The 24947-nt window shown below is 43.7% G+C and overlaps 1 protein-coding gene and 1 pseudogene across 1 annotated transcript in view; one reads left to right on the forward strand and one right to left on the reverse strand.

The window, feature by feature from the left end:
• The window catches only part of LOC147894576 (transducin family protein / WD-40 repeat family protein), a 163490-nt gene that overhangs the window by 79238 nt on the left and 59305 nt on the right, over positions 1-24947 (reverse strand). Inside the window, exons 8-9 of the mRNA XM_087385339.1 lie at positions 16245-16517; positions 136-420 (exon numbers count right to left, since the gene is read on the reverse strand). Coding sequence (XP_087241465.1) covers positions 136-420; positions 16245-16517 — 558 coding nt within the window. The remainder of the gene's footprint in view (positions 1-135; positions 421-16244; positions 16518-24947) is intronic.
• On the forward strand, positions 11248-13674 carry LOC147894577 (uncharacterized; annotated as a pseudogene).

The following is a 24947-nucleotide window of genomic DNA, read 5'->3' on the forward strand; positions in this document are numbered from 1 at the left end:
GAAAAAAGAAAGATTGCAGCTCTGGAGGAATAGAATAAATCCTGGCTTTAAAGAAAGATGGCATTAAGATGGCTACTCCTACGTATTACCTCCTGATTCTCTATCCAAGTCATCATCCCAACAGCAATGCCTTACCGGAAGCCCCAGATTTTGTAGAGCAACTGAAGTCTTATAGGTGATCCACTTTCGGAGAGCCATAGCACCAGGTGCACTCAACTCCAGCTGCATACTGGGCTTTGATGCCAAAAGAAGACAATAATGCCCCACATCGGGAGCCATAAATACAAACTCCCTGTTCTCCGGTGTAACCAACCAAATGCAGTTATCTTTGTTTTCGAATTCTGAATCTGTCTTCATGGCTGAGATCTTTAATTTGCCTGTCACTTCCTGTATTGCCTGCAGTTTTTCTCCAAGTAGCCACTGCACCAATGATTGTGCAGGAATGAGACACTATGAAGTTACCTTCCAAACAGTTTCTAAAGATTCATGAATTTGGTTACTATGTTTTGCAGAACGACGAGATTACTTTTCAGTATGCTGTAATAATTGATTTAACCTCACAACTAAGATTCACATTCCATTCATATGCCACACCTTAAAAGAATAACCTTTGCTAATTGTAATTTGTGCCATCAAGCAATGCACACCAAACCATTGGCCCCAACAAGCAATTCAAATATAATTCCTGCACTGAAGAAGACTTTGATAAATACTGATGAAACAAAAGATACAACGAACACATGTCATGTGTAATGTCTGGGAAAATGCTCGTTACAAGATTCCAAAATGACCTAAAGGATACTACACTTGAGGTGGGGAAGAAACATTATTTCACTATTCCAAAAACTGCTCTTTCAAGACAGATGACTGACTCGGCTACAGTCACAAAGACAGAAAATAGGCATTAGAAGCCTAGAATTTCATGTGGATAGAGTGATGCATAGCAAATCCAAAACCGTGCATATAGGGGTGGGAGTCACAGCCACAACCCATTTCATTGTCATGTGGTCCTGCATGGAGGCTTGGCTCACCTGGCAAGGTATTATTTTAATGCTCCACGGCTTAGTGGATCACTGCCTTTCTCTCTTACAGGGAGCTATCCTTTCATTTCTGCAAGCACATCTGATATTGTCCTACATAAAATTATTATAGCTTTCCACCCTGAATATCTCTAGCAGTGCTTGCACTCCTTCTCACCAATCACCGATCCCTCAGTGCTAGCATTTCTTATCACCATCACCGATCCTTTATCCCTAATGGATCCCCCAGTTCAACACTTTGGAAAATGAATGCTAGGCTTCCTTGCATTGCATACGTTGAACGCTAGATATGCACATCAATGCTACAGATATGATATGCCCAAATGCATCTTGATTAACAAAAAGACCACTGCAGATTTTATCGTTACAGCAGCCCACCAGGATCACCCACAGTTGGTGTAGGCCATTCTGTAAATGTGTCCCCTTACACACACGCACATATTCACACACCATCCCACACATCCGTTTATACAAGGTTTTCATACTAAGCTTAAGTCAGAAACCAAAGGCAAGGGGCATACTCCCAGTCACAATAAAGGGTTCCACTTACCAAGAAGTTTAATCAAGACGTAGTCTACTTTTTCTTCCTCCATACTAACCTTCATTCTAACAAAATTTCAATTCCATATCCCCCAATCAAATTTAAAAACTTTTGAAAGGTAGCTAAGAGAGCAACACGCTGACCTTCATTCAATGTGGATGAAATTTTCATTAGTAAATTTAGTACAACAGTGGAGGTGTTCCAGATATAGGAAAGAGGAAGCATAACAATGAAAGGGAAAGAGAAGGGGAAAAAGGCAGGTGGCGAGCAGGGGCTGTGGGGAGAAACAAGAAGAGTGAATTGGGTGAGCAAGGGGCAAGCAGAAGAGAAGAGGCGGCAATTTTGCAAGATTAGAATGCATCAAGAGGGGTGTACATATTGACACCCCTTTTTCCCTTCAGACCTGTCTCAAACAAAAAGCACCCCCAACTCACACAAAATAGGCCTATTCTCCCCCTTCACCTCTTATCAAAACCAACCTACCCAACAAGTTTTGCAACCAAAATGCTGTCTAAGAAAGAGGCCTAAGGACATACAAGCTCCCTCTCTCTCTCTCTCTCTCTCTCTCTCTCTCTCTCTCTCTCTCTCTCAGCCTCCCCGTACAGCCGCTCAGCCTCAGCTTCTCCTCTCCGTACAGCCGCTCCCCATACCGTACAGCCTGTACCGTACCTCCTCCGTACAGCCACTCCCCGTACAGCCGCTCAGCCTCTCTGTACAGCCTCTCCCCGTACAGCCGCTCAGCCTCTCCCCGTACCATACAACCCGTCCGTACCTTCGTCGTACCTCCGTCCGTACCTTCGTCGTCAATACCACAACGCTCCGTCTGTACCTTCGTCCTTCGTCGTCCGTACCACAGCCTGGAGTTGTACCTCTGTACCTCCCCCCGTTAACACCTCTCCATACCTCCCGTCCGTACCTAGTCCTAGTCCTCCCTAACCCCGAGTTGGGCTAAATCCCCAACCCAGCCCGGGGGTTAGGTTAAGCTAGGGGGTTCAACATACAGCCAATTATGGACTGACCTACCCACTCCTCCAAGTCCCCCTCCACTCCCTCAACTCCTTCAACATCCATCAGGACTCGGTACTCTACAGTTGCAGCCATGACACCCTCTCCATGTGCACGGAATTACCAACAAGAAGGCTCAATACAACCCATCCTCGGGCAACATGATCAGATTTTTTATCTGCAACAGGCAGTGAGAGAGCTACGATTGGAGCTGGCAAAAGTAAAGGCCCGACTTCACATTCTGAAAGGGCCTGGTAAGCAGGCAGTAATTGATGAGGCTGTAAAATCTTGTAAGGATTCCCCCCCCACCCCGCAGCTAGTCTCTACAGTCAAAGATCTTGTTCACACTGAAGTACAAACTGCTAAGAAGGAAGTGATTGTGGAAGTGGATAACAAAGCAAGTAAGTCTGATATTCAAGCAGAGATTAAAGAACACAAAGCTAGATGTGATAATGCACTGAAGATTAGAATAGGGGGACTCCCAGAAGATTGGTACAAAGAGGAGGAAACATATAGTGAAATATTGACAAAGATCAAAGCAAGCTTGCCCAATATTGAATGGGTGAATGATGATGAGCAGGATGATGATGACTCCAGGCTAGCTTCTATTTTGCACCATAGAGGTCATGCAATCCTTACACTGAAGTCAAAAGATATGCGGATCAAGCTTCTTCGACAATCTTACAAGTTGAAGGGCACCAAAGTATGGATAGCACAAGAGCTTACACAAGCTCGACTCAAGATTAAGGCAACTGAATTAGCTAAAGTCAGGGCTGCCAGAAAGGATGGAATATGGGCAGTTTATCGTGAAGGTGTAGCACTAATCAGAGAGTTTGAATCAAAACCAAAGACTCTCAGTCTTAAACTGATGTATGGCTGTTTACTCTTCCAGAATATCATGTAGGTACTCTAAATAATATGGGTTTCTTTTTGCGCTCCTTGGGAGCTGCCATGTGCCCTCCCTAAAGCAGATGTACTAGAGCATTTCTTGCTGTCCCATAGACCTCTTGGTCTCCAGTGGACGTTAATAGACTTTATTTCTTTCTTTCTTTCTCATAGAAGAGGGGCTACTCCTGCACTTCACATCAATCGCACGTTCCTAGATATGGCCAATATATTACAAACGCCTACATCAGCCCCAAATTTCAAGTGTAAGCTGTCCTCAAAAAATTCTACCAGGATATTTTCTCATGCTGAAACTTTATGTCTCTTGATATTGCAACTTTCCATGCTTTTTTTCACTGCTTCTTGCACAAAACAAGTCACCTACCTGCATTGAAGCTGTGTAATAAGAGGACCAGGCAAGCGACCTTGTCACCTGAGGAAGGAAATGGACCCTCAAAGAAAAAACTTATGGGAACCATAAACAATGGCCAACATGATCTTGGTTTACCTCTTCAAGGCTGTATTGTGTGCTTGTGTCAACATAAACACAAATTCCCACTTGAATTGCAATATCTTACGCGCTTTTCAGCATTTGCATACTCCTTTTGGTAAGCTCTAGAGCTCTCATCAGCTCTACATCATCTCTTGCCCACATGGTGTGATTCTCCATTTGTCCCATCGTGTAATTGTTGTGATGTACTCTTCCCACCAATCTATTCACCCACTTGGTGTGCCAATTGTTTGAGGATCATATGATATAGTAGCAAGTAACCCCTGCCAAAAGTGCCATATTTTTTACTAAGACAACTCCCAAGCTCTTTCCACTAGCATCTATCTCCACGTATAAGGGTGAATAATAGTCAAAATATACTAGTATTGAGCATACATAGCACTTTTCAAATTTGACAGCTGGTCTATGGTGCAGTTGACCATATTGTTACAGCTCCTTCCCAAGGTGTAAACATCCTCTACCATGAAATTGCATTTCTTCACTCTCAGAAGTTAATGGGATAGACTCTTGGATCCTGCTAGGTGCAGGAGGGACACTTTTATCGGTATATGGGAGCTAGGTCCTATCCTTGATTTCACAAATGGTGGTATAAAATAGAATCATAAAGCACCGGAGCGGCTATTTGTTCTGCCCTTTGTACGAGGTAATCTACCCTTAAAGTGGCCAGCCCGGGGGATATCCTTGTATTTTTATTTTGTATCCTTCATTGGGCAGTTTTTTTTCCCTTGGTGTCCATGTCAATGAATGTTCTTTTCCCCAAAAAAAAAACTGACCTTAAAGTTAAACGATCAATATTGTATGAACCTATGAATGCTTATATTGCATTGCCCGTTTCATTGTAATATCAAAATTTCCTTTTGAAAAGGCTCACTGTTCTCATTGTTTCCATTGTGGGTCAATTAATAAGATCAATGTTTGCAGCCTGTAGTTTCTTCGACCATCGTGACACTGGCACTTTGAAATGCTTCGTAAATGCATGACATACACGATGTTTGCAATGGCAGTGGCAGCTCGACTTTCACACTAGAGTGGTGTTGGCCTACATTGTGTATGAGCAAATTCCAATACCAATCTCCTCAACCAAATACACATGGGCATGGCTGACTTTCACATTAGAAGTCAACATGCTGCATCCCTGGGAGATATGGGCATCCATCTCCAAGTAGCAATGCTCCAAGATGATCACATGCGAAGTCATTCATATGATCCCAAATCACACCTATAAATGCTGGAATGGAGAAGCTTGAGTATCTCTCAAATAACTTCTTCACTTTTTGTGACGTTCTAGGTCCTTCTGATGGTGTTTCAGATTTTTCCTGTACTTCAAAATCATTTATTAAATCCATGTAACAGTTTGGCTGAGAGTCATCAAACTCATAAAAAATAGCATCCTACTAATTATCGATTTTCTAAAATGCATATCATACAACCTATCTGCTTTCTCGTAACCAACAAAGAGGCATTTTACAAAGTTGGCATCCAACCTCCTCTTCTTCCCATCTAAAAAATGAGCATATGCAATGCAACTAAATATCCAGCCATGCGTAACTCTTGGTTTCCTTCCTGTAAAAGCATGCTCGTGTATCATGGCTTTGACAACTTTAGATGGTGCTCTCTTCAACATATATGCACCTGTATTTATAACTTCAGACCACAAGAGACTTAAATATTTTGAAAGAATACCAAGCATCGTACTTTTGCACCATCATGAACACCCATGTCTTTCTTGAGAAGTCATCATAAAAGTGATGAATTACTATGCATCATCCAAAGACCTAGCCTCTATGGGTCCCATAATGTCTATATGCACTAGTTCAAGCATGTCTTTTGCTCAATGTGCTTGACCTTTTGGAAAAGGATCCCTATGTTTTCCATAGCAACACAGCTCATACGTTCTCCAATTCATCGATCACATGAGGCACCGATATGTAGAAGTTGAGGAAGGATACAATGAAGAAGAGAAAATCACATGATGATATTAGTCGTATCTCTAAAAAGGGAAAACAGCTATAGGTTTATTTCAATGAGAGGGCAGGAAGAGTAAAGATTCTCCACCAGACAAACAAGCTAAAGGGTACACAGGTATGGATATCTGAGGAGCTCAAACAGAGGAATATCGAGCTTACCAAAGTGAAAGATGCACACAAAGCTGGAAAATGGGCTGTCTACCAAGATGGATTAGCATTAATTAGAGATTTTAAATCTAAACCCAAAGACCCTCAGTCTTAAACTAATGTAATGAAGACCATTTTATGATACAACTGGAATTTAGATGTGTGCTATGATAAACTCGAGCTGAGATGCCATTGCCCATTGTCACCAACCTTGTTTGGCCTCTACATAAACGAGCTTGAGACCTTTATGGGATCACTAGGAGGGGCTGGTTGCTCTCTCGCCGGCACGCTGATTCAGATACTCTTATATGCAGATGACATGGTTCTGATGTCAACCTTGGCAAGACCAAGGTAATGATCTTCAACACATCTCGAGCCGTCATGCGCAGTGAGCAGTTCACATTTGATGAATCGCCGGTTGAAATCGTCTCCTCGTATACCTACCTAGGCGTCGTCTTCTCTAGCCCGATTTTCACGATCAGACCAGCGATGCAGGCCTGTTTGAGTCGGGGATATGGCTCACTTGCTCGCCTGGAGAGACAGTGCTTCCACTCACACTTTCAGGACCCTCGAACCAAGGCTCTTCTTTTTTACTCCTTGGTTTGACCAACAGGCATGTACGGCAGCCCTTGTTGGGGGCCGGATCTCTCAGACACAGAGTGGGCTCGAGTGGAGCGATTACAAATCCTCTTGCTCTCGTGGATGATCCAAAGCAAGACATCAGTACCACAGCACATCATTCGGGCTGAGTTTGGCGCATGAAACATAGTTGCATATGAAATGCGTTTCATACAAGTATGAAACCCGTATGAAATGTTTATACGTTTCATACAGCCCCAATTACTGATAGACAGTACTAGGAGGATTCAAGATCTTTGGATTCCATTTGTAGTTTGACCTTTTTACCTTCATGGTCCTTGGAGGTCTTGGGAAGATCATTGATGACTATAGTTTTTTTTATGATCAGTATTTAGTATGTATGATCATTCAGTATGTATGTGTGATGATGATCATTGAGTACTAATGATCATTGATGACTCTAGCTTTTTGTATGAATAGGATTCAGTATGTATGGTGCTCATACTTGATATGTATGTTTTTTGTATCATGTCTGCACTATGGAGTCACTTACAATCTTTAATTACACATTTTTGTATATGGCATGATGCGTACCCTAGGTATAAATGCACATATTTTCACATTCCGAATGAAACCCGTTTCATTCATTTTTCGAAACCCGTTTCAAACGTATGAAACCCGTTTGAAACCTCCCGTTTCAGAAACTCCTGGCAACTATGGGCGCATCCCCACTGCAGCTAGATGCAGCGTTCCAGACCATTACCTATCTACACCGCGTCCGATAGTACGGGTCCAGTACAGCGAACAATCATTCTAAACATGCCTAAGCATGATACACCGTGGATAAAAGACTTCATCTCTAAGCTTGTGAGTACTTTTTTCATTTATTTTCGTGGATTATACCTCTTGTGTATTAGCAAAGTGATCATATTACTACATTGAGTGATAAAAATTTCCTTAGTTGTACAAAGGGGGGGAAATCTATGGAATTGGGAAGAAATGACTCCATATTTTGCCAAATCATAAATGTTTGAGTCAATGGCATTTTTATAATGTGTAAACCACTATATTTAAGTTGTTGATGTTTACCATAAATATCAAACTCTAATCTTACGGCAGATTAAGAGAGTCTAAGATCAAAGAAAACACAAGAATCTTCTCTTGAAGTGTAGTTGAGTTCACAAGAGTAACGAGGATAGATTCCTTCTCCAAAAACACAAGCATCTCTATACACAAAGTCTTGAAAGTCAGGAACATCTAGTACAAATAAATCATCTATAAAACGCCTAACTTGGCTAAGGTTATGTAAAATAATAGGGCAAGTATTGATAGAGACGTTTAAGACGAATTTCGTTTGGGCAACGTTTGTGGCCGACCTCAAAGCCCGTTTTCTCCCACCCCAATATATGCTTAACCTGGGGGATGAGTTCGCTCATCTCTCCTAGAATGGTTTGCATGTGTTGACATATAGTAACAAGGTCATCATGCTAGCGCAACAATTGGGCGTGACAGAGAGCACCAAAGTGAAGCAATTTATACACACGAACATATGTTTTACCCTTCGAAACTTCGACCCACCGGATTATGAGCGGGCGCTGACTCTCGCACAGAATCAACAAATGATGCTGAACAAGGGAAAGCCCAAGCAGGTCCAGAAAGATTCCCAAGCCCCGCAGCAGTCAAACAACACAGCGGGTAAGGATCAGAAGGACAACCAGTTCCAAAAGAAAGACGGCCAGGCTTTTGGTTAAAAGAAGAAGTCTAAGCTTATCCTTTGCTTCTTCAAATGTCTCAGGTTCCTCCTCATCAAGAAGAGTACCTGCATAAGCTGATTCAACTGAAAGAGCCCCCCCTATGTGCCTTACTGCACTACGAGTCCTGCCAGGCAATGGAGCCTCAAGCTTACTCTCCCTGAGAGTCTGAAGCAACCAATTCAGAACTATTTTGGCTACGTGTATCTCTTGAATTTCTTGCCTCACAACTTCATCCACACCTTGAGGTTGTACTAAATCAGCTGGGGGTTGAATCTGTACATGTGGATCTGGCGGAGCTTGCTTTAAATTCTGAGTTTCAGCGAGGGAATCAAATGCTATAGGAAGCATCCCCTCAAACACATCATTTGAAGAGGCTGGAATCTGAAATTCAGCATGTGTATATGCAGAATTTTCAAAGAATATAACATCTCTACTAACAAAAATCTTGCGTGTAGCAAGATTGTAGAGACGATAGCCTTTGCTTTGTAAACTATATCCCACAAAAATGCATTTGAGTGCCTTGTCTGACAACTTGTGTCTAAACTCCACAGGCACATAGGCATATGCAACGCAACCAAAAACTCTGAAATCGTCCTCTGAAGGCTTTCTCCCATGCCATGCCTCATAGGAAGTGATTGTCTTCAAAGCCTTTGTAGGAGCCCGATTTAAAATATAGTTGGCACACATGAGGCCTTCTAGCCAAAACCTGTGAGGCAACTTCTTACTTGTGAGCATGCATCTATCCATTTCCATGGCAGTGCGATTCTTCCGCTCAGCTTTGCCATTTTGTTGAGATGTAAGCCTCACTGTAAGCTGATGCATGATGCCTTTTTCTTTCAAAAATGTCTCAAATTCATGAGACATATACTACCCCTCGATCTGTTCGAAGTGTCTACACCTTGAGTCCTGTCTCATTCTCAACCATAGCCACAAAGTGTTTGAAATGCATAAACACTTCCGATTTTGCCTTGAGACCATAGACCCAAGTGTAGTTGGTAAAGTCATCAATGAATGTAACAAAATAGAGATAATCCCCAAAAGCAGGTGCCCTCATGGGACCGCAGACATCACTGTGAATAAGCTGTAATTTTCGTGTAGCTTTCACTGCACCATCCTTTTTGAAGGGAAGTCTATGCATTTTGCTAAGAATGCAGCCTTCACATGCATGAAGCATGACATAACTCCGCATTCTGCATCGCAACAGTGGGAGTGTTAACTGATAATGCAAGATGGGATTTTTTTTCATATAGATCAAGCTGAAAAAGACCCCGATACAAAGTGCCAGACAACATCAAAGCATAGTCATTCTCTTTGTCTCTGACTGCACACCTGTCATCATCAAAAACAACCTCAAATCCTCCTCTATTGAGTGAGGACACTGAAAGCAAATTCTTCTGTATACCTGGCACATAGAGAACATCTGAAATTCTGAAATGTGCCATCAGTGGATGTGAAAATAATGTCTCCCACTCCACGCACTGAATAAGAAGAATTATTCACACAAGTTACCTTCTTCTTGATGGGTGGAGAATGCAAAGATACAAACAGACTCTTCTTGGAAGCGATGTGCTTTGAAGCACCACTGTCAAAATACCAAGTATGAAGTGTCTCATCAACGCTAAAAGAGCATTCATCCTTTGAAGGATCATAACTGCAAGTCAAGAAAGCATATGGGTCATCATCATTAGTGGCTGTAATATCAAAACTACCCACTAAAAAATCTGAAGTGCAAGACAGAAAGGCATAGTGCTCTTCAACAAAGTTGGCTGCACCATCTCCTCCATCATGAGAATGTGGAATTAATGCATCTAACACAGCCATACCGGAATCCCTATTCTTCTATTGGCTATGCGCTTCTTGCACTCTCTAATATAATGACCTGGCTTCTTGCAATAATGACAGATGCCCTTCTTTTTCTGCTTATTTGTATCACCCTTTGCCTTATAAGAAGGCTGTCCAGAATCAGGTTTATGCTGATGTGTGGGCTGATTGGCATGTGGCTTTTGCTGCCCTTTACCCTTGGGCTTGAACATGGAGAGCATAGCATGCTCGCCAACCCCGGTTGCCATATTTCTGCGAGTTTGTTCCTCCTGCAACAAAAGTCCTACCAACTCGTGAAAGGAGAGAGGATTGCTGCCCCCCCTCAATGACAAATTCAGCGAGGTGTGGAAACCGAGATAGGACTCATGAAGAGAGTTCAAAGTGGTGGTGATCATCTATGACTCCGGAATGACTTCATCAATATTCAGCAATTGTTCCCTGAGGTCCTGAAGCTTTGTGAGGTGAGAATTCGTGGAATCTTCCTCCTCCATATGCGTATGGGAAAGTTCTCGCTTCAAAAAGGAAACCCTGGCATCATTTCTTGCTACGAACATACTCTCTAGTATCTCCGAAGCTGCCATAGATGTCTTGCATGACCGAATATGAGGTATAATGAACCTCTTGACAAATAGAGAAATTACTCAAAGAGCTTGTGCATCTCTAGAGTGCCATCTTTTCTGCTCAGCTGTGGGAGCTCCTAGAGCGGCTGCTCCAACCACTTGTCCTGCATTTGTACCTCTACCCCTGCCTCCAACTGTAGGAGTGACAGGTGTAGTCGCTATATCTGGTCTTGCTTCTGCTGACAGCATGTGTACGGAACAGTACGGCCCAAAAGTGTACGGATGGCGACACTATTGCAGGCACAGATTTGTACGGGCAGACTGCACTAAATGCAATACGAAAACTAGCACGTGTGTACATCGTTATTAGGTACAGAATCCGTACTTGTACGAATGGCGATGCTGTATGGTATGTTCACAAGAGCTGCATGTACGAAATGGCGACGGAGCTGTACGGGTGTACGGACTTGACGCACATTACGACACTGTACGGACGCCTCCATGTGGTACGACGGAATGCTGATGCAGATGCAACTGTATGGACGCCTCCACGCGGTATGGACAACTACAGGTGTACGAACGAGCTAATGGCGTCGTGAGCAGGTACGAAATCCGTACTATTTGTACGGACGGCTGCTGCACGGATGTACGGGCTGGGAGCTGGGAGCAAGGAGCTAGGCCACAAGGATGGCCTGCGCTGATACCAAATGAAGGAAATTCAATATTTAGGCTACATCATTAGTGCTCAAGGGATTCGATCGGACCCTGAGAAGATCCAAGCTATCACAAGTTGGGTTGCCCCCACGACAACCCAAGAGACCCGTTCCTTTATGGATTTGTGTCAAGCATACAACTCGCACATGGAGGGTTTCTCAACATACGCAGCCCCTCTTACAAATTTACTCAAGGGACTAAAGACACGCAGACAAAAAGTTCAAGTCACAGGTAAAGCTTTGCAAGCCTTCCATGACTTGCAACGGTTGGCCACGACAACACCAGTTATGAAGATCGCCTCTTGGGATGATCCATTTCCGGTAATCACAGACGCTAGCAATATCGCCATAGGGACAGTTTTACAGCAAGACGATAGGCCCGTGGCATACTACAACATAAATCTTAAAGATGCCGAAAAGAATTATTCAGTGTATGATAGAGAGCTCCTCGGTGTCATCCAAGCATTAAAACGTTGGAAGCCTTTCCTATACAGACAGACTTACACGGTGAAGATAGATAACCAAGCCCTTAAGTGGCTTCAGACAATGCCTAGTACGCAATGGAGTGATCAGCAACAGCGGTGGAGCCAAATATTCTAGCAGTTTGGCGGAATGATTGAGTACGTCAACCCCGTTGCAGACGCTCTCAGTCGAAAAGGTTCCATCTAGACCATTGAGCAGGCCACTGTGCTCAAAATCATAGGAAAGGATCTTGATAGCATGAAGGCATAGTGCGCGGAGTCAACTAAGTTTGGCACGCAATTCCAGTTAGCCACGACGCTTGCTCCAGGCCATTACTCATTAGAGGACGGTTGGCTTTTCTATAAGAAAAGATTGTGTGTGCTCAAAGACAAACGGCAGTTGCTTCTTCATGATGCCCATGACACCCTTACCGGTGGCCATAGAGGTATCAACGGGGCTTTGGAGAAGTTAGAGCGCTATTTCTATTGGCCAAAAATGCAGAAAAATGTTTACGGCTATGGACAGAATTGTCAAATATGCCAAAAAATCAAGGCTTCCCACAAGAAAGCGGCATGCTTACTTATGCCATTGCCAATCCCCGACAATCCTTTTCAAGACATAGGTATGGATTTCGTGAGACCACTTCCAGCATCCGCAGGTATGCGTAATACTCAATGTCTTACTATTGTTTGTTGCTTTAGTAAATATTGTATGCTCATTCCCTGCAAACAAACGGCTAGCATTGAAGATGTAGCTCGTTTGCTTATCAAGTATTGGTATCCCATTGGAGGGTTGCCAAAGACCATTACATCCGACAGGGACTCAAAGTTTACGTCTAACTTTTAGCGAGCCTTGTTTGATAATTTTGATACTAAGCTGTAGATGTCCAACGCTTTCCATCTACAATCGAACGGCGAGACAGAAAAGTATAATGGTATGGCATTTGATATTTTGAAATCATATTGTCATGATGCTCAGAGAAAGTGGGAGTAGTTTCTTCTGCTTGTGCAGACCATTCTGAACGATACCTATTCTTCGAGTATTGGTCGCACACCTTATGAAGCGGCGTTTGGACGGTGGTTTACCTCACTCCTCACCCGGATTGTGTCTCCATCTCTTGAAGCCAACAAAACCACCGAATCAATGGCAAAGATTACGGAGTCCATGAAAAGCCGCATCACCAAAGCTCAAGCATCATATACGCGCCAGGCTAACAAACCCAGACGAGATGTCAAGTATAAAGAGAGTCAATGGGTGTATTTACGCATTATCAAGCAAAGATTGAAGCAGGTGGGCAAGCCATGCCCTAAGCTGTCCTTCCAGAGCTTCGGACCATTCCCTATTATTCAAAAGATCAACGATATCTCAATGAAGTTACGCCTACCAGACTGTTGGACTATGCACAATGTGTTCCATGTAGCTTGGTTGAAGCCATATTTTGGACCTCCTCTTTCAGAGATTTTCGACGAGCAACAACCTGAAGTTCTTGATGAAGCCGAAGTTTTGCAGCCAGAACAGATCCTTCTTCATAAATTCAAGAATGGGTTAGCACGCAAGATCCGTGAGTTTTACACTAAGTTCCGTGATCAAGGTACCCATGAAGCAGTGTGGTTGGACGAAGATTTTTTCCAGGAGTTTCCCTAGATATTGGCGGACTACTTGGAAGCAATGAACCTACCGCGAAGTTAAGGAGGGAATGTCACATGCACCCTTGCACTTGGGTGCAAGGTGACACAATGGCTACATCGACAAGTGTGTTATAGTTCCCAGATAGGAGATTTTGTGGTATGCTGTGACGCCTTTATGAGCCCTTGTCCAGGGACAGTCAGGCACAAGCTACATAGGTCAATCTCTCAGCCTTAGGTCAAGTCAATAATTCAGTTCTTGTTCACTAGTACCCACCGGAGAACAGTAGGTTAAGTGTTTCCATCTTATAGTTTAGGTCTTAGCCTAGGTTAGGAGCCCCTTTAAGGTCCCCAAAGGCTGGACAGGTAAGCAGGGAAGGCAGCCTGCAAACGCTGCCCAAAAACTCCCCTAGCAAATGAGCCAGGGAGGGCTTTTATAGGCTGGTTGTAGGCCAACCAGTCTGTAAAACAAACCGACCCAGTCGGCTGTTTACAAACTGGGTTGGCTCAGTTCCAGCCCTATAAAAGGGCCCCTTGGCTGCCCTTTTGAAGCATTCAGTTTGCTCCTGCCTTCAGCTCTCCTACAGCTCCACTTCAGCCCCTGAGATCCTCAGATCTGGCCCTGCTCTAGCCTCAGTCCCTTGGCCATCAGTTCAGCCTAATCTGAAGGTGACCACGCAGCACAACAGTCGGAGGTTTGGACCAGCAAACAGAGAGGTTTGGATACTGTTTCCTCATCTTTCTCTGCTTTCTTTTACAGGCTACACAGCCTACTTCTTAGCTCTATTTTCTCAGTCATATCTCAGCTCTCTCTCAGTATCTATCACTCTCAGCTTTCACTCTCTCACTCACGAAGTAACCCTGCATTCTGGTAGACAGCACAAGCCTCTTCCTTGTCTTGCAGAAGCGTCCTACATCATCAGTGTGGACAGCATCAAGGTCTCAGTATTGGTCGGCGTTGCCTCTCAGGTCTTTGGGTCTGCTATATGTGTGCACAATGAGCTCTTCAAAAGTGCATTTCGTGCTCTCTCGAAGAGTGTTCTTTGTATTTCTCAATTCTCCAAGTATAAAGCAAATTCTCCCCTGATTGGGAGAGGGGGCCCTCAGTGGGTACAGGGACCCAATCTGTTGGCGACTCTATTCTCTCTCTACCCTCCTCTCCTTTCTCTCTCTATGGTAAACAACGCTCAATCCTCGCTAAAGGTTTAAAGAAGGTCTTGATGTGAATTACACGATCAGATTACCGTTGCATGTTACACTTCGCATCTATCTTTGTTACATATGAGCTTAAAAACTTCAGCCATTAGCTTTTTAATTCTAAACTTCAAAGCTTCCAGCTCGATCTTTGTATGGAGGGTCGTGAAATCGTAGGTTTGAAGAAGAATATATATGTTGCCCAAACTCTTCCTCTAAAAAAACAACACATAGTGCAGTTTCAATCTCATAAGGCTGAAAACCATAAACTCCATCACACATAGCAAGGACTAGCAACTATGACATCCCCACTAACATTATCAACGCCCAAGAATGGGTGTAGACCATAGTATAAACATATGCTCTCACTCTTGTTGTTGACATTAAAGTATCAGCTGTGACTACATGTCCTAAATCAGCATCAACAAAGCTTTGGAATCTTTTACTTTTAAAATAACAAGGTTCTCTAAGGATAGATGATTTTGTTTGCTCACATAGCCTTTTACCGATCTCTCCATAGTTGAAAGCCTTTTGTCCTAAAGTTCTTACATACTTCCAAGCTGCTATTGGATGCTTCCAAATCCAGCTCAAATAATGACAGAGAGAATCCATTACTTTAGGTGACTTCAAAATTGAGTTCAAGCCTACCTTGTCAAGAGAAGGAGAAGTAAAACTAGAAATCAAGAGTTCCTTATTTAGAAAGAGTTCTTTGCGTTGAAAAGAACCTTTTAGTTTTAAGAAGCGACACAATGAAGTTTTAAGTTGGATATAATGGAGCTTATTTAGATCCAAATCCTCAAAAGAGAAGTTTTCCAATCCTCAATGTACATTCTATATAGAGTACCGTGTCTCATTCTTTTTACAATGAGCTTTATATCGTCATCACTATCAAAGTCTACCTAGAGGGGCCTCCTAGATTGCATCGTCTGCCAACTTGGAAAGCGGGCAGATTATATATATAAGGGGATTTCTTCCACCTTCCATCATCCAAGCAAGGAGCAACAAAAGACAACAAAAGAAGATCTGGGAAGCGGCATCTCTAGTAAACTCAGCCCTAGAGGCTGCCTTATAGCTGCCTTTTGGAGGCTTTGAATACACCTCACTTGGATACTTCAGCATTATACATTCTCCAAGCATAGTAATAGATAAAAATACTATGTCCAAAGAGGGACTAGTTGGACCCAATCAGCTTTTGGCATCGTTTATTCTGTCCTCGCAACAAATGAATTAATTTGAAATCTCTAATGAAGACTTAAAAACAAATAGCCATCTAATCACAAACAGGAGACTGAAGAAATATGAAATGAATTCAACAGTGGCAACAAAGAGCCATATAAACTTCAGTCTAAGCAGTCAAGGCCACTACCATTGGCCGCAGACCAGGGAGACACCATAGTGGCTTCTAGAAATTTCAGCAGTTTTTATTTGAGAAACAAGAACCTGAAATAAGCTAGCCAGCCAGTGATCTCCTGCATTTCTTGCATTAGGAAGTGTGTATTCTTTGATCAAACTTTGTTCAACCTGTCCATTAACACCCTCCATAAGGCGACAGATGACAAATGCCAGTTGCGAATCTCCAAGATTTTTTGCACAAACGGAAGCAGCTGAGCTCAAATCACCACCAAGCAAGAAAAATGCAGCCGCAAGCTCATGTCGATGCTTTCCCATTAAAACATATGCATTCTTCAGAGCTGCAGCACGATTTTTGTCATCCTAAACATCAACACAGTGCAGAGTCAATCATCCTCACTATTTAAACTTGGACTTAGGTACTCAGCAAACAGCACACAATAAAAAATAATAATCAATGTCCATGCCAATCAATATGTTTACTATCCCTGTCTCTCTGAGGATCTGATAATTTGTTAGCAATCAACGTTGTTCTGCAACAAAAATTGAAACCTCAAAGGTAAAGATGTCTCAAAATAATAGGAGTCCTAGTGGTCAACCTCAACATCATCCATAATTATGTGCACATTGCTCAACAAGCCTCTCATGATGCCCTTCACGTTCTTCAGCCCTCTGATCTCTTCAATGGCCTTGCAATGCTTGGAGTTTACCTCTCAAAAAGGCTCACATGAGCTGCCACCTGCAGCCCATTGATTTCTTCAGGAAACTGTCAATTTGCTTCAGCCACATCATATTCTACAGCAGAGTTTGTGGTTACTGCTCTACAGCTTGATGCAGTCTTTTAGGTATTCACCTATTTCCAGAGAGTCAGGGACTTTAGCACCATGACATTTGGACGGCGCAGATTGCCAGGGCTGTCCTTGACTTCATCTATCGCACTAGAGACAAAGGGCGATCAAAAGTTGGTATGCTCAGAATGCAGACGGTTTGCAAGCTTGGGACTATAAATGGACAGAGTGCCACTGTCCTGGTATAGCCTTGACGCTCCATCTATTCAGCTCACCTATCACGAGGTGAACCAGGTCATCAGAGAGATTACCACTCCATATGTACAGGACCTAGCAACCGCCTCCTGAGCTTTCGGTAAAACTCAGCTCCTACATAGATCATCGCTTGCAGATCCCATAAGGGAGGTTTAGCAAACCATGAGGCTACACTCCAGACCCTCTCCTACATGCACTAAGGATCTTGATTGGGAAGTTTTGGGTGTCCTATCACATGCCATGGGTTGAGATACGATGGGCAGAGGGCATTCCACATGAGAGACCGATTTGGACTTTATGAGAGACAAAAACAGAGGAGCACTTTGCATTCAGATGCCTTGTGTACTATGAGATCCTTGGACGACGTTACTGTCTTTTAAGCAACGGTTTTGGCCCACTCAAAGAATTCTTGGCACATCCATCAGTGATATGTGGCCACTTTCCTCCTTGAGACCCAGACACGTAGAGACAAGCTCATGTGCACATAGAGGAGAAACCATAAGAGCCCAGTCAGAGGACAATCACAGACTTTTTATGCACGGACCCGAGCAAGGGGCAATAGGGAGCTAGACGTAGAAGAGACCCTGAGTGCATGACTCCATAGATTCGACCCCAAGGATGTAGAAATATCCTCTATTCGACAGACCACTGGAGTGATGGTAGCACTTGTCAGACGGCGGGTTAACCTCACACACACTACAGAGGAGAGAGGGACCTCGTCAAACTGATCATGCTAAGCATCACCGACAATCCATCACTACTTTTCTTCCTCAATGCCAACCCTCACTAATCTAGAGCCATGTCAAATGAGCTCATATTGGCTATCCTCAGTCATCCGAGGGAGTTGGTCCCAAAGGCAAGATACATAGGTCCAATCACCCGGATGGATAGTTGATTGATTGGTCGATGGCCAGATACTTCCTTTATTTGAGTTTTCTCTCTTGAAGACAACGTGACGTAATTATTTTTCTCGTCACAAACATCGGCCTTAGGTATGGGTGCCCGTATAGTGGCCCCATCCCTTAGCTTTCATTGTATCAAGTTTTTTCAATCTCATAGACCCTAGTGACCAAACAAGAGGCACTGCTGGTATCCATGCAAGGATGAGGAAGTCCGCATTGGCAGGTATAAACTGCTTATGAAGCACATGTTCAAAACATGCCCAGGTTAGCACAATTTACAGTCCTTTAAGCGACATTGCCACCAAAGAAATGTTGTATCCTTTTTTATTTTTTGCAAAGAAAGGAACCTTCTATTAATGCTTGAAAAAACTTCATAGAAAACATCTGGTATGGCATAAGTAAATGAGACATCCAACAACCTACTAGTAAAGAGTGATATCACATGGTGGGCTCCCATCATGAGCTGAAAATTTGAAGCCAGGGTCCACTGGAGTAGAGATTGGCTTGCAATCCTCAAACTGAAAACGATCAAGGAGCTGTCCAATATACTTGGACTATGACATCATGATACCCCCCTCAACATGAGCACACTGAATGCCCAAATAATAGTGCAACTATCCCATGTCTGACATTTCAAAAGCTTGCTGCAAATCAGCCTTGAAAGCTGCAATATGCTGAGTATCAGGGCCCGTGATCAGCATGTCATCCACATGTAAAATCAGCACTAAAAAATCAAATCCACTCCCACGGATATAAAGAGTGGACTCTATGGGGCTATTCTGAAAACCAAGGGATAGTAAGTGTGCATGAATTTTAGCATACCATACCCGGGGTGCCTGCTTCAAACCATAAAGGGGCAATAGATTGTAGCTCAGCTCTCATTGCATCCATCCACTCTTTGCTGTCAAAAGCATCTTTATGGCACAAAGGCTCTTCATTGCAAGCTGTAGCAAGGAGTGCAAACTCAAGAAAGTGACCGTGCATCTGTCTATTCCCTGATCTTGTCCAGGCAGCAAGAGGTTGATCTTGTTTGCTGTCCCTCAATGTGTCAAGAAGCCATCTGGGAACTTGCCTTTGCTGTCTATTGACAGCTCTTTCTTCAATCACTGCATCATCAATAGTGGAATCATTTTGTGCTGGAAGAGGAAGCTGCAAATCAGCATGGGTGCTGGCTGATCATTGCTTGTTGGAGGGACTGCACGAGGCTCATGTTGCTGGTCAAAGTCCCCCTCTGAGGGAAGCAGAGGTAACCAAGAGTCAAAGGCATCAAACATGTCAACTTCTGGCTTAGCTTTGCAGTCCACAAGAGGAGAAGCCAAATGTTCAGCAAAGATTATATCTCTACTAACAATAATCTTCCCAGTATTTGGTTGATATAACCGATACCCTCTGCTCTCCTGGCTGTGACCAATAAATATGCATTTGGTTGTCTTATCATCAAGCTTATATCTCAGCTGAGATGGTACATGAACATATGCAAGAGACCCAAAAACTCTCATGTGTGAAAGTGAAGGCTTCCTGCCTTTCCATGCTTCATAAGGTGTAACAGTCTTCAATGCCCTTCTTCAATGCCCTTGTAGGTGATCTATTCAGCACATAGTTGGCACACATCACTGCATCAAGCCAAAATTTATTGGGCAAGGACTTAGCCTTAAGCATGCATCTGGCCATCTCCATAGTGGACATGTTCTTCCTTTCAGGAACAAGATTATGCTGAGGAGTGTAAGTAGTAGTGCACGAGTGACAATGCCCCGTGAAGACAAAAATGCATCAAACTCCTTGACATGTACTCTCCTCCCTTATCTGTGTTGAGGGTGACAAGCTTGCATCTTGATTCATTCTCAACCATATTCAGCCACCTCTAAAAGCATGAGAACACTTCAGATTTGGTTTTTAAAGCACATACCTAGCAATATCTTGTGAAGTCATTAATTAGAGTCATGAAATATTTGTACCCTCCAATGGCATTTGCCCTCATTGGGCCACAGACATCACTGTGCACTGGCTGTAATTTCCTTTGTCAGAATTTTGGACAATTCTTTTGAAAAGGAAACCAATGCATCTTACCCAAAAGACAACCCTCACACACATGTTTGGAAACTGTGTGAGTTTGAGGTCCATCATTTGCCATGCCTTGTGAATGTAACTTGGCAAGAGCTCTATAATTGAGATGACCCATTCTCTCATGCCAAAGATGAGTTTTAGCAATAGCAAATGCTTCAATAGAAAGTGCAGCTGAGTGATGATCAAGGTGATAAAGCCCCTTTTGCAAAGCGCCAGTGAGAACTATGGCATCTTACCCAAAAGACAACCCTTACACACATGTTTGGAAACTGTGTGAGTTTGAGGTACATCATTTGCCATGCCTTGTGAATGTAACTTGGCAAGAGCTCTATAATTGAGATGACCCATTCTCTCATGCGAAAGATGAGTTTCAGCAAGCTGTGAATAAATAGCAAATGCTTCAATAGAAAGTGCAGCTGAGTGATGATCAAGGTGATAAAGCCCCTTTTGCAAAGTGCCAGTGAGAACTATGGCATTGTCATCACGAAGATCATATACTAAGCATCTGTATCTGTCTAATATCACTCTGAAACCTGAAGTGGCAATTGCTGAAATTGAAATCAAGTTGATTTCAATTCCAAGCACAAAAAAAGCATTTGTCAAAGTGAAAGGATGGCTTGAAATGGATGTGAGCTGCACATCTCCAATTCCTTTTACAGCATAGGAAGCATTATTAGCACATGTGACAGTCCCCCCTCGAGGTGCATTAGCTAAGGAATGAAACAACTATCTGCAAGAAGTGACGTGCTTGGAAGCACCAGTATCAAAATACCAAGACTGAGCATCATTAGCAGTAAAGAATGGATCAACTTTGGAGGGATCAAAAGAGCAATGGACAGCCCATGCCCAATCATCCTGGAGAGCATGTGTATGTGAGGATGGGATTCAATCGCATGTGAGGCATTGATTGTCAATCCTGGTTTCTTTTTCTCCGAAGCAATGCGCTTCCTGCATTCTGAAATTTCATGCCCTGGCTTGCGACAATAGTTGCATCTTTTCTTCTTTGACTTATATGCTGTATTTTGAGATGCATTGGAGGAATCGCCACTATTAGGCGCATATTTAGGCTTGCCCATAGGCTTGGAAGCCTTGCCTTTTCCTGTCTGTTGTGAAGCAAATGCATGATCAGGAATAGTAGCTTGCCTATTAGCACGAGTTTGCTCTTCCTGCAAGAGCAAAGTGACTAACTGATCAAAGGAGTAATGGTCTGGATTACCCATGGCCACTAGTCGAAGGGTTGTAGCAAACCCTTGATATGTATCTGGCAACCTATTCAATGTGGTACTGACAAGATGAGAATTTGGCACCATCTCATCAATATTGGCAAGTTGTTCCATGAGGTCCTTGACCTTTGTCAAGTATGCATCCATAGAGTCACCTTCATTCATGCTGACTTTCTGCAATTGCCTTCTTAAATATGCAGCACGTGCCTCATTGCGAATCTGATAAAGAGAAGCCAATTTGTCCCAAGCATCCTTTGATGTCCTACATGACCGGATGTGTGGAATAATGATTCTCTTGCATGATAAAGCAATACAGGAATGTGCATTTGCATCTCTTGCATCCCATCTTGTTTGTTCCTGAGTTGGCAGAGCAGCAACAGGGGTGCTAGAGGATAAAGCATCCGGAGGAGTACCCTCTGCAGAGGGACCAGCAGTAGGAGCAAGCAATGTAGCATTGGCTGGCCTCAGATCAACCCCAGAAACAATGTTCTTGCAACAAGAATATGTTTCATCAGATAAGACCACATCGGATAGTTGGTGCCATCCAACTTATCATCTTCACGAAGAATGCCAAATAAATCATGATTATTGCCAGCTATTGCAAATGAGACAAGTCAAAAAGCACTGACAAAGTGACGCAAAAGATAGCCTCAAGGCTTGCAACTGCAAAAAATAGGACTTGCTGTCCAAATCTGGAAAAGCCCCAAAATAAGCTGTAATTTGCAAATGTGATCAAATGGCCTACAATTTCTTGCCAAATTCACTACAAATCTGAAAGTATTGTGCAATAATCTGCCTGCAATAGACCCAAAAGCCCCAATTTGTAGAGCAAAATGGAGCCAAAAATGGGGCAAATTCAGGAAAAGCCCCAAATTGTTTGCAAATCTGCAATCTACCTGCAAAATCGTAGCCCGAATGCAAAAGCCCCAAATGTCACCAAAAATTGCAGATTTACTGCAATGTCTACTTCCAAAATCAAAGCCAAACAATGGCTGAATGCACAACTGAGCCTGCAAATGAATCCTGCAAGTACAAAACAGTACGCACAGAACTGTATGGTCAAATCTGACTCAGACGTACGGGCTGTACGGACAGATTTCTGATGCGCAATACGGACTGTACGGACAGGTTTTTTTGAAGCGGTGTGCGGATTGTATGGAACTATATGAATAGGAGAAAAAAATACGCGATGTACGGAATCGTACGGACAACACGTCGCGGGGTCGCGTCGAAGCTGTGCGGGACGTCTGGTAGCTGAGCTTGATGATGGAGCTGAAGTGCGGGAGCTGGAGCTAGAAGCAGGAAGCTAGGATGAGGGAGCAAGTCCGAGAAGAAAGTACTCTGATACCACTGTAGGCTCACGGAAGCAAAAGGATGCACAAGAGTGGAGCAAGAAGTGGAAGCCGTCACATCAACTAGATGAATGAAAATGAAAGTACAAAGTACTATAAAAGAGAACCCTAGGACCTAGTGTCCTAGTGGTACCACTAGTACTAGGTGTCATAAGACACTAAAAGTACTAGGTGACCTAAGTGCCGATAACTAAAGCTACATGGCACATACCAGGGCCCAGAGGGCATCAATACGACCGGGAGAAGATGACCTACAATCACTACATCTCTCCATCTCTTCCATGCAACAGTGCGTGGAACACTTTCTAGGATAAGTTGAGGTATCAGATAGGTGCAAGAAAGTGAGAGAGATTTCCTACATGCGAGAGCGAAATTTGCTCTGATAACACTGTAAGAAATCCTAGATTTACTATTATTAGAAATGTGCTGAGGAGCAGAAAGGAGACTAAAATAGCAAAGAACAATGAATAGTTGTATTGCTTGAGTGTCTAGAGTGTGTCATCCATACAATTGGGACTCTCGTATATAGAGAGTGAAGGGCCACACATGAAAAGGTGTGTGCTCCCAAAAGGTATGTGCATGAAGAGGTGAGTACCCCTTGTGAAGGGTCACACCCTTGATGAGAGGGTACATTACAATAATACAAGTAGTAGTTCTCTTCATATGAATATATCTCTTGTGAAGGGTTGTGCCTCAAGGGACGTGTCCCGTTTGTTGGGGTAAAGGCACATTGCCACCCTTTAAATGTTACGACCGCTATGACTGTCCTAAGACAGTCATAGGGTGAATACCTAATCCTAATAAAACCTTTGAGTTTGTGGTGTGGCTCAATGCATTCTTTACACACCCACACTCCCTAGTGTCTACCGTCTCCTACTGTTCCACTCCCCTTTTTTTCCCTCACAAGTGGTATCAGAGCCTACCTCCTCCCTCTCTCACTCCGGTCTACCCCTCCCTCTCCCCGTGACTCCCCTCGGGCCTCGTGCCCTCTGTCAGCAGGCAGCACTGTAGCTGCTCTCGAGTCTCAGCTCGAGTTGTGTAAAGGCTTCGGGCAGCATTCTATCGTGCGGCGGTTCTCCTTCAGCGCGGGCAGCAGCACACGGTTCTTCAAGGGCAGCAGCGAGCTCTTCAGCTCGCTAGCAAGCGACTATCGGCAGCTCCAAGGCGGGCGCAGCCAGCGCGCGCAACATGCAACATCGTCCGCGTGCAGCCAGGCCAGCTGCAAGCTGCAAGCTACAGCCAGGCTGCACAGGCAACTGGTCGCGACCGCGACCAGCCGCGACAAGCAGCCGGCCGTGCAGCTGTTAGCTGCCGGGTCGTGTGACCAGCAGCAGCCGGCTGCACACAGGTAGCCGACCTCCATCAGCGGGCTATGAACAGCCGCGCACAAACCGGCCACGCACAGATCTTACTGTTCAACAGCGTCCTCGGGACGCGTGCACTTACAGGTACAGCCGTGTACCCTCAGCCAAAGTTTCGAGTGCAATTTTTTTTTGAGAATTTCAACAGTTTTTTTTTTTGGGATCCGTGCCCTCGCAAGTACAAGGTACAGCAGGTACTCTGTGCAGGCACAGCGGGTACTTGCAGGCACAGCAGGCACAGAATTTTTTTTTTTTTGGAAGAAGGAAAAGAGTGAAGAGCACTCTGCTCTTTTGCGTGGTACATGCAAGTACGCGCACGTACAAAGTACAACAAGGCTGTTTATGCATTTTCCGAGGATTACTCAGAGTAAAACTGTGTTTTTTTTTTTGGAGGTACAACAAGTACTCTCATTGTCCCTCTTGCTAGGAGGTGACCGGGGCCACAATGTGTGGTTGTTTGCACAGTTTTTGACGGGAGATCATATGCCTTGATTTTGCAGAGGGCTTTTATGCTTTTGCTGAGTGCAAATCTCAGTTTTCAGGTGACAATTTCATAGGGGCTTTTGCCTGACAGTAAATGCAGTGTATGCCTTGGGACAGTGTGGAGCCAGGGTGCCCACATTGGTCTCGTTTTCTGCAGTGTATCAGTGACATTTCTCTGCAGGTCACATTTTGTGTACGGCACTTAGAAAATCTCAGTTGAGCCACGCTTGGCCAGGGCACATCGAGTTTACTCGGTCCCTAACTGTCCATCGTTGACAGTGCTCAAAAGATTTTTTTTTCAGTGTTTGTACGTTGGGATTTGTGTTGTTACTGTGCACACAGGCAGTTTATGCATTACATTGTCA

The sequence above is a fragment of the Dipteris shenzhenensis genome, chromosome 14 (assembly GCF_047967505.1).
Source record: "Dipteris shenzhenensis isolate YYH24624 ecotype China chromosome 14, Dip_SZ_1.0, whole genome shotgun sequence".
In the NCBI taxonomy this organism is placed as follows: domain Eukaryota; kingdom Viridiplantae; phylum Streptophyta; class Polypodiopsida; order Gleicheniales; family Dipteridaceae; genus Dipteris; species Dipteris shenzhenensis.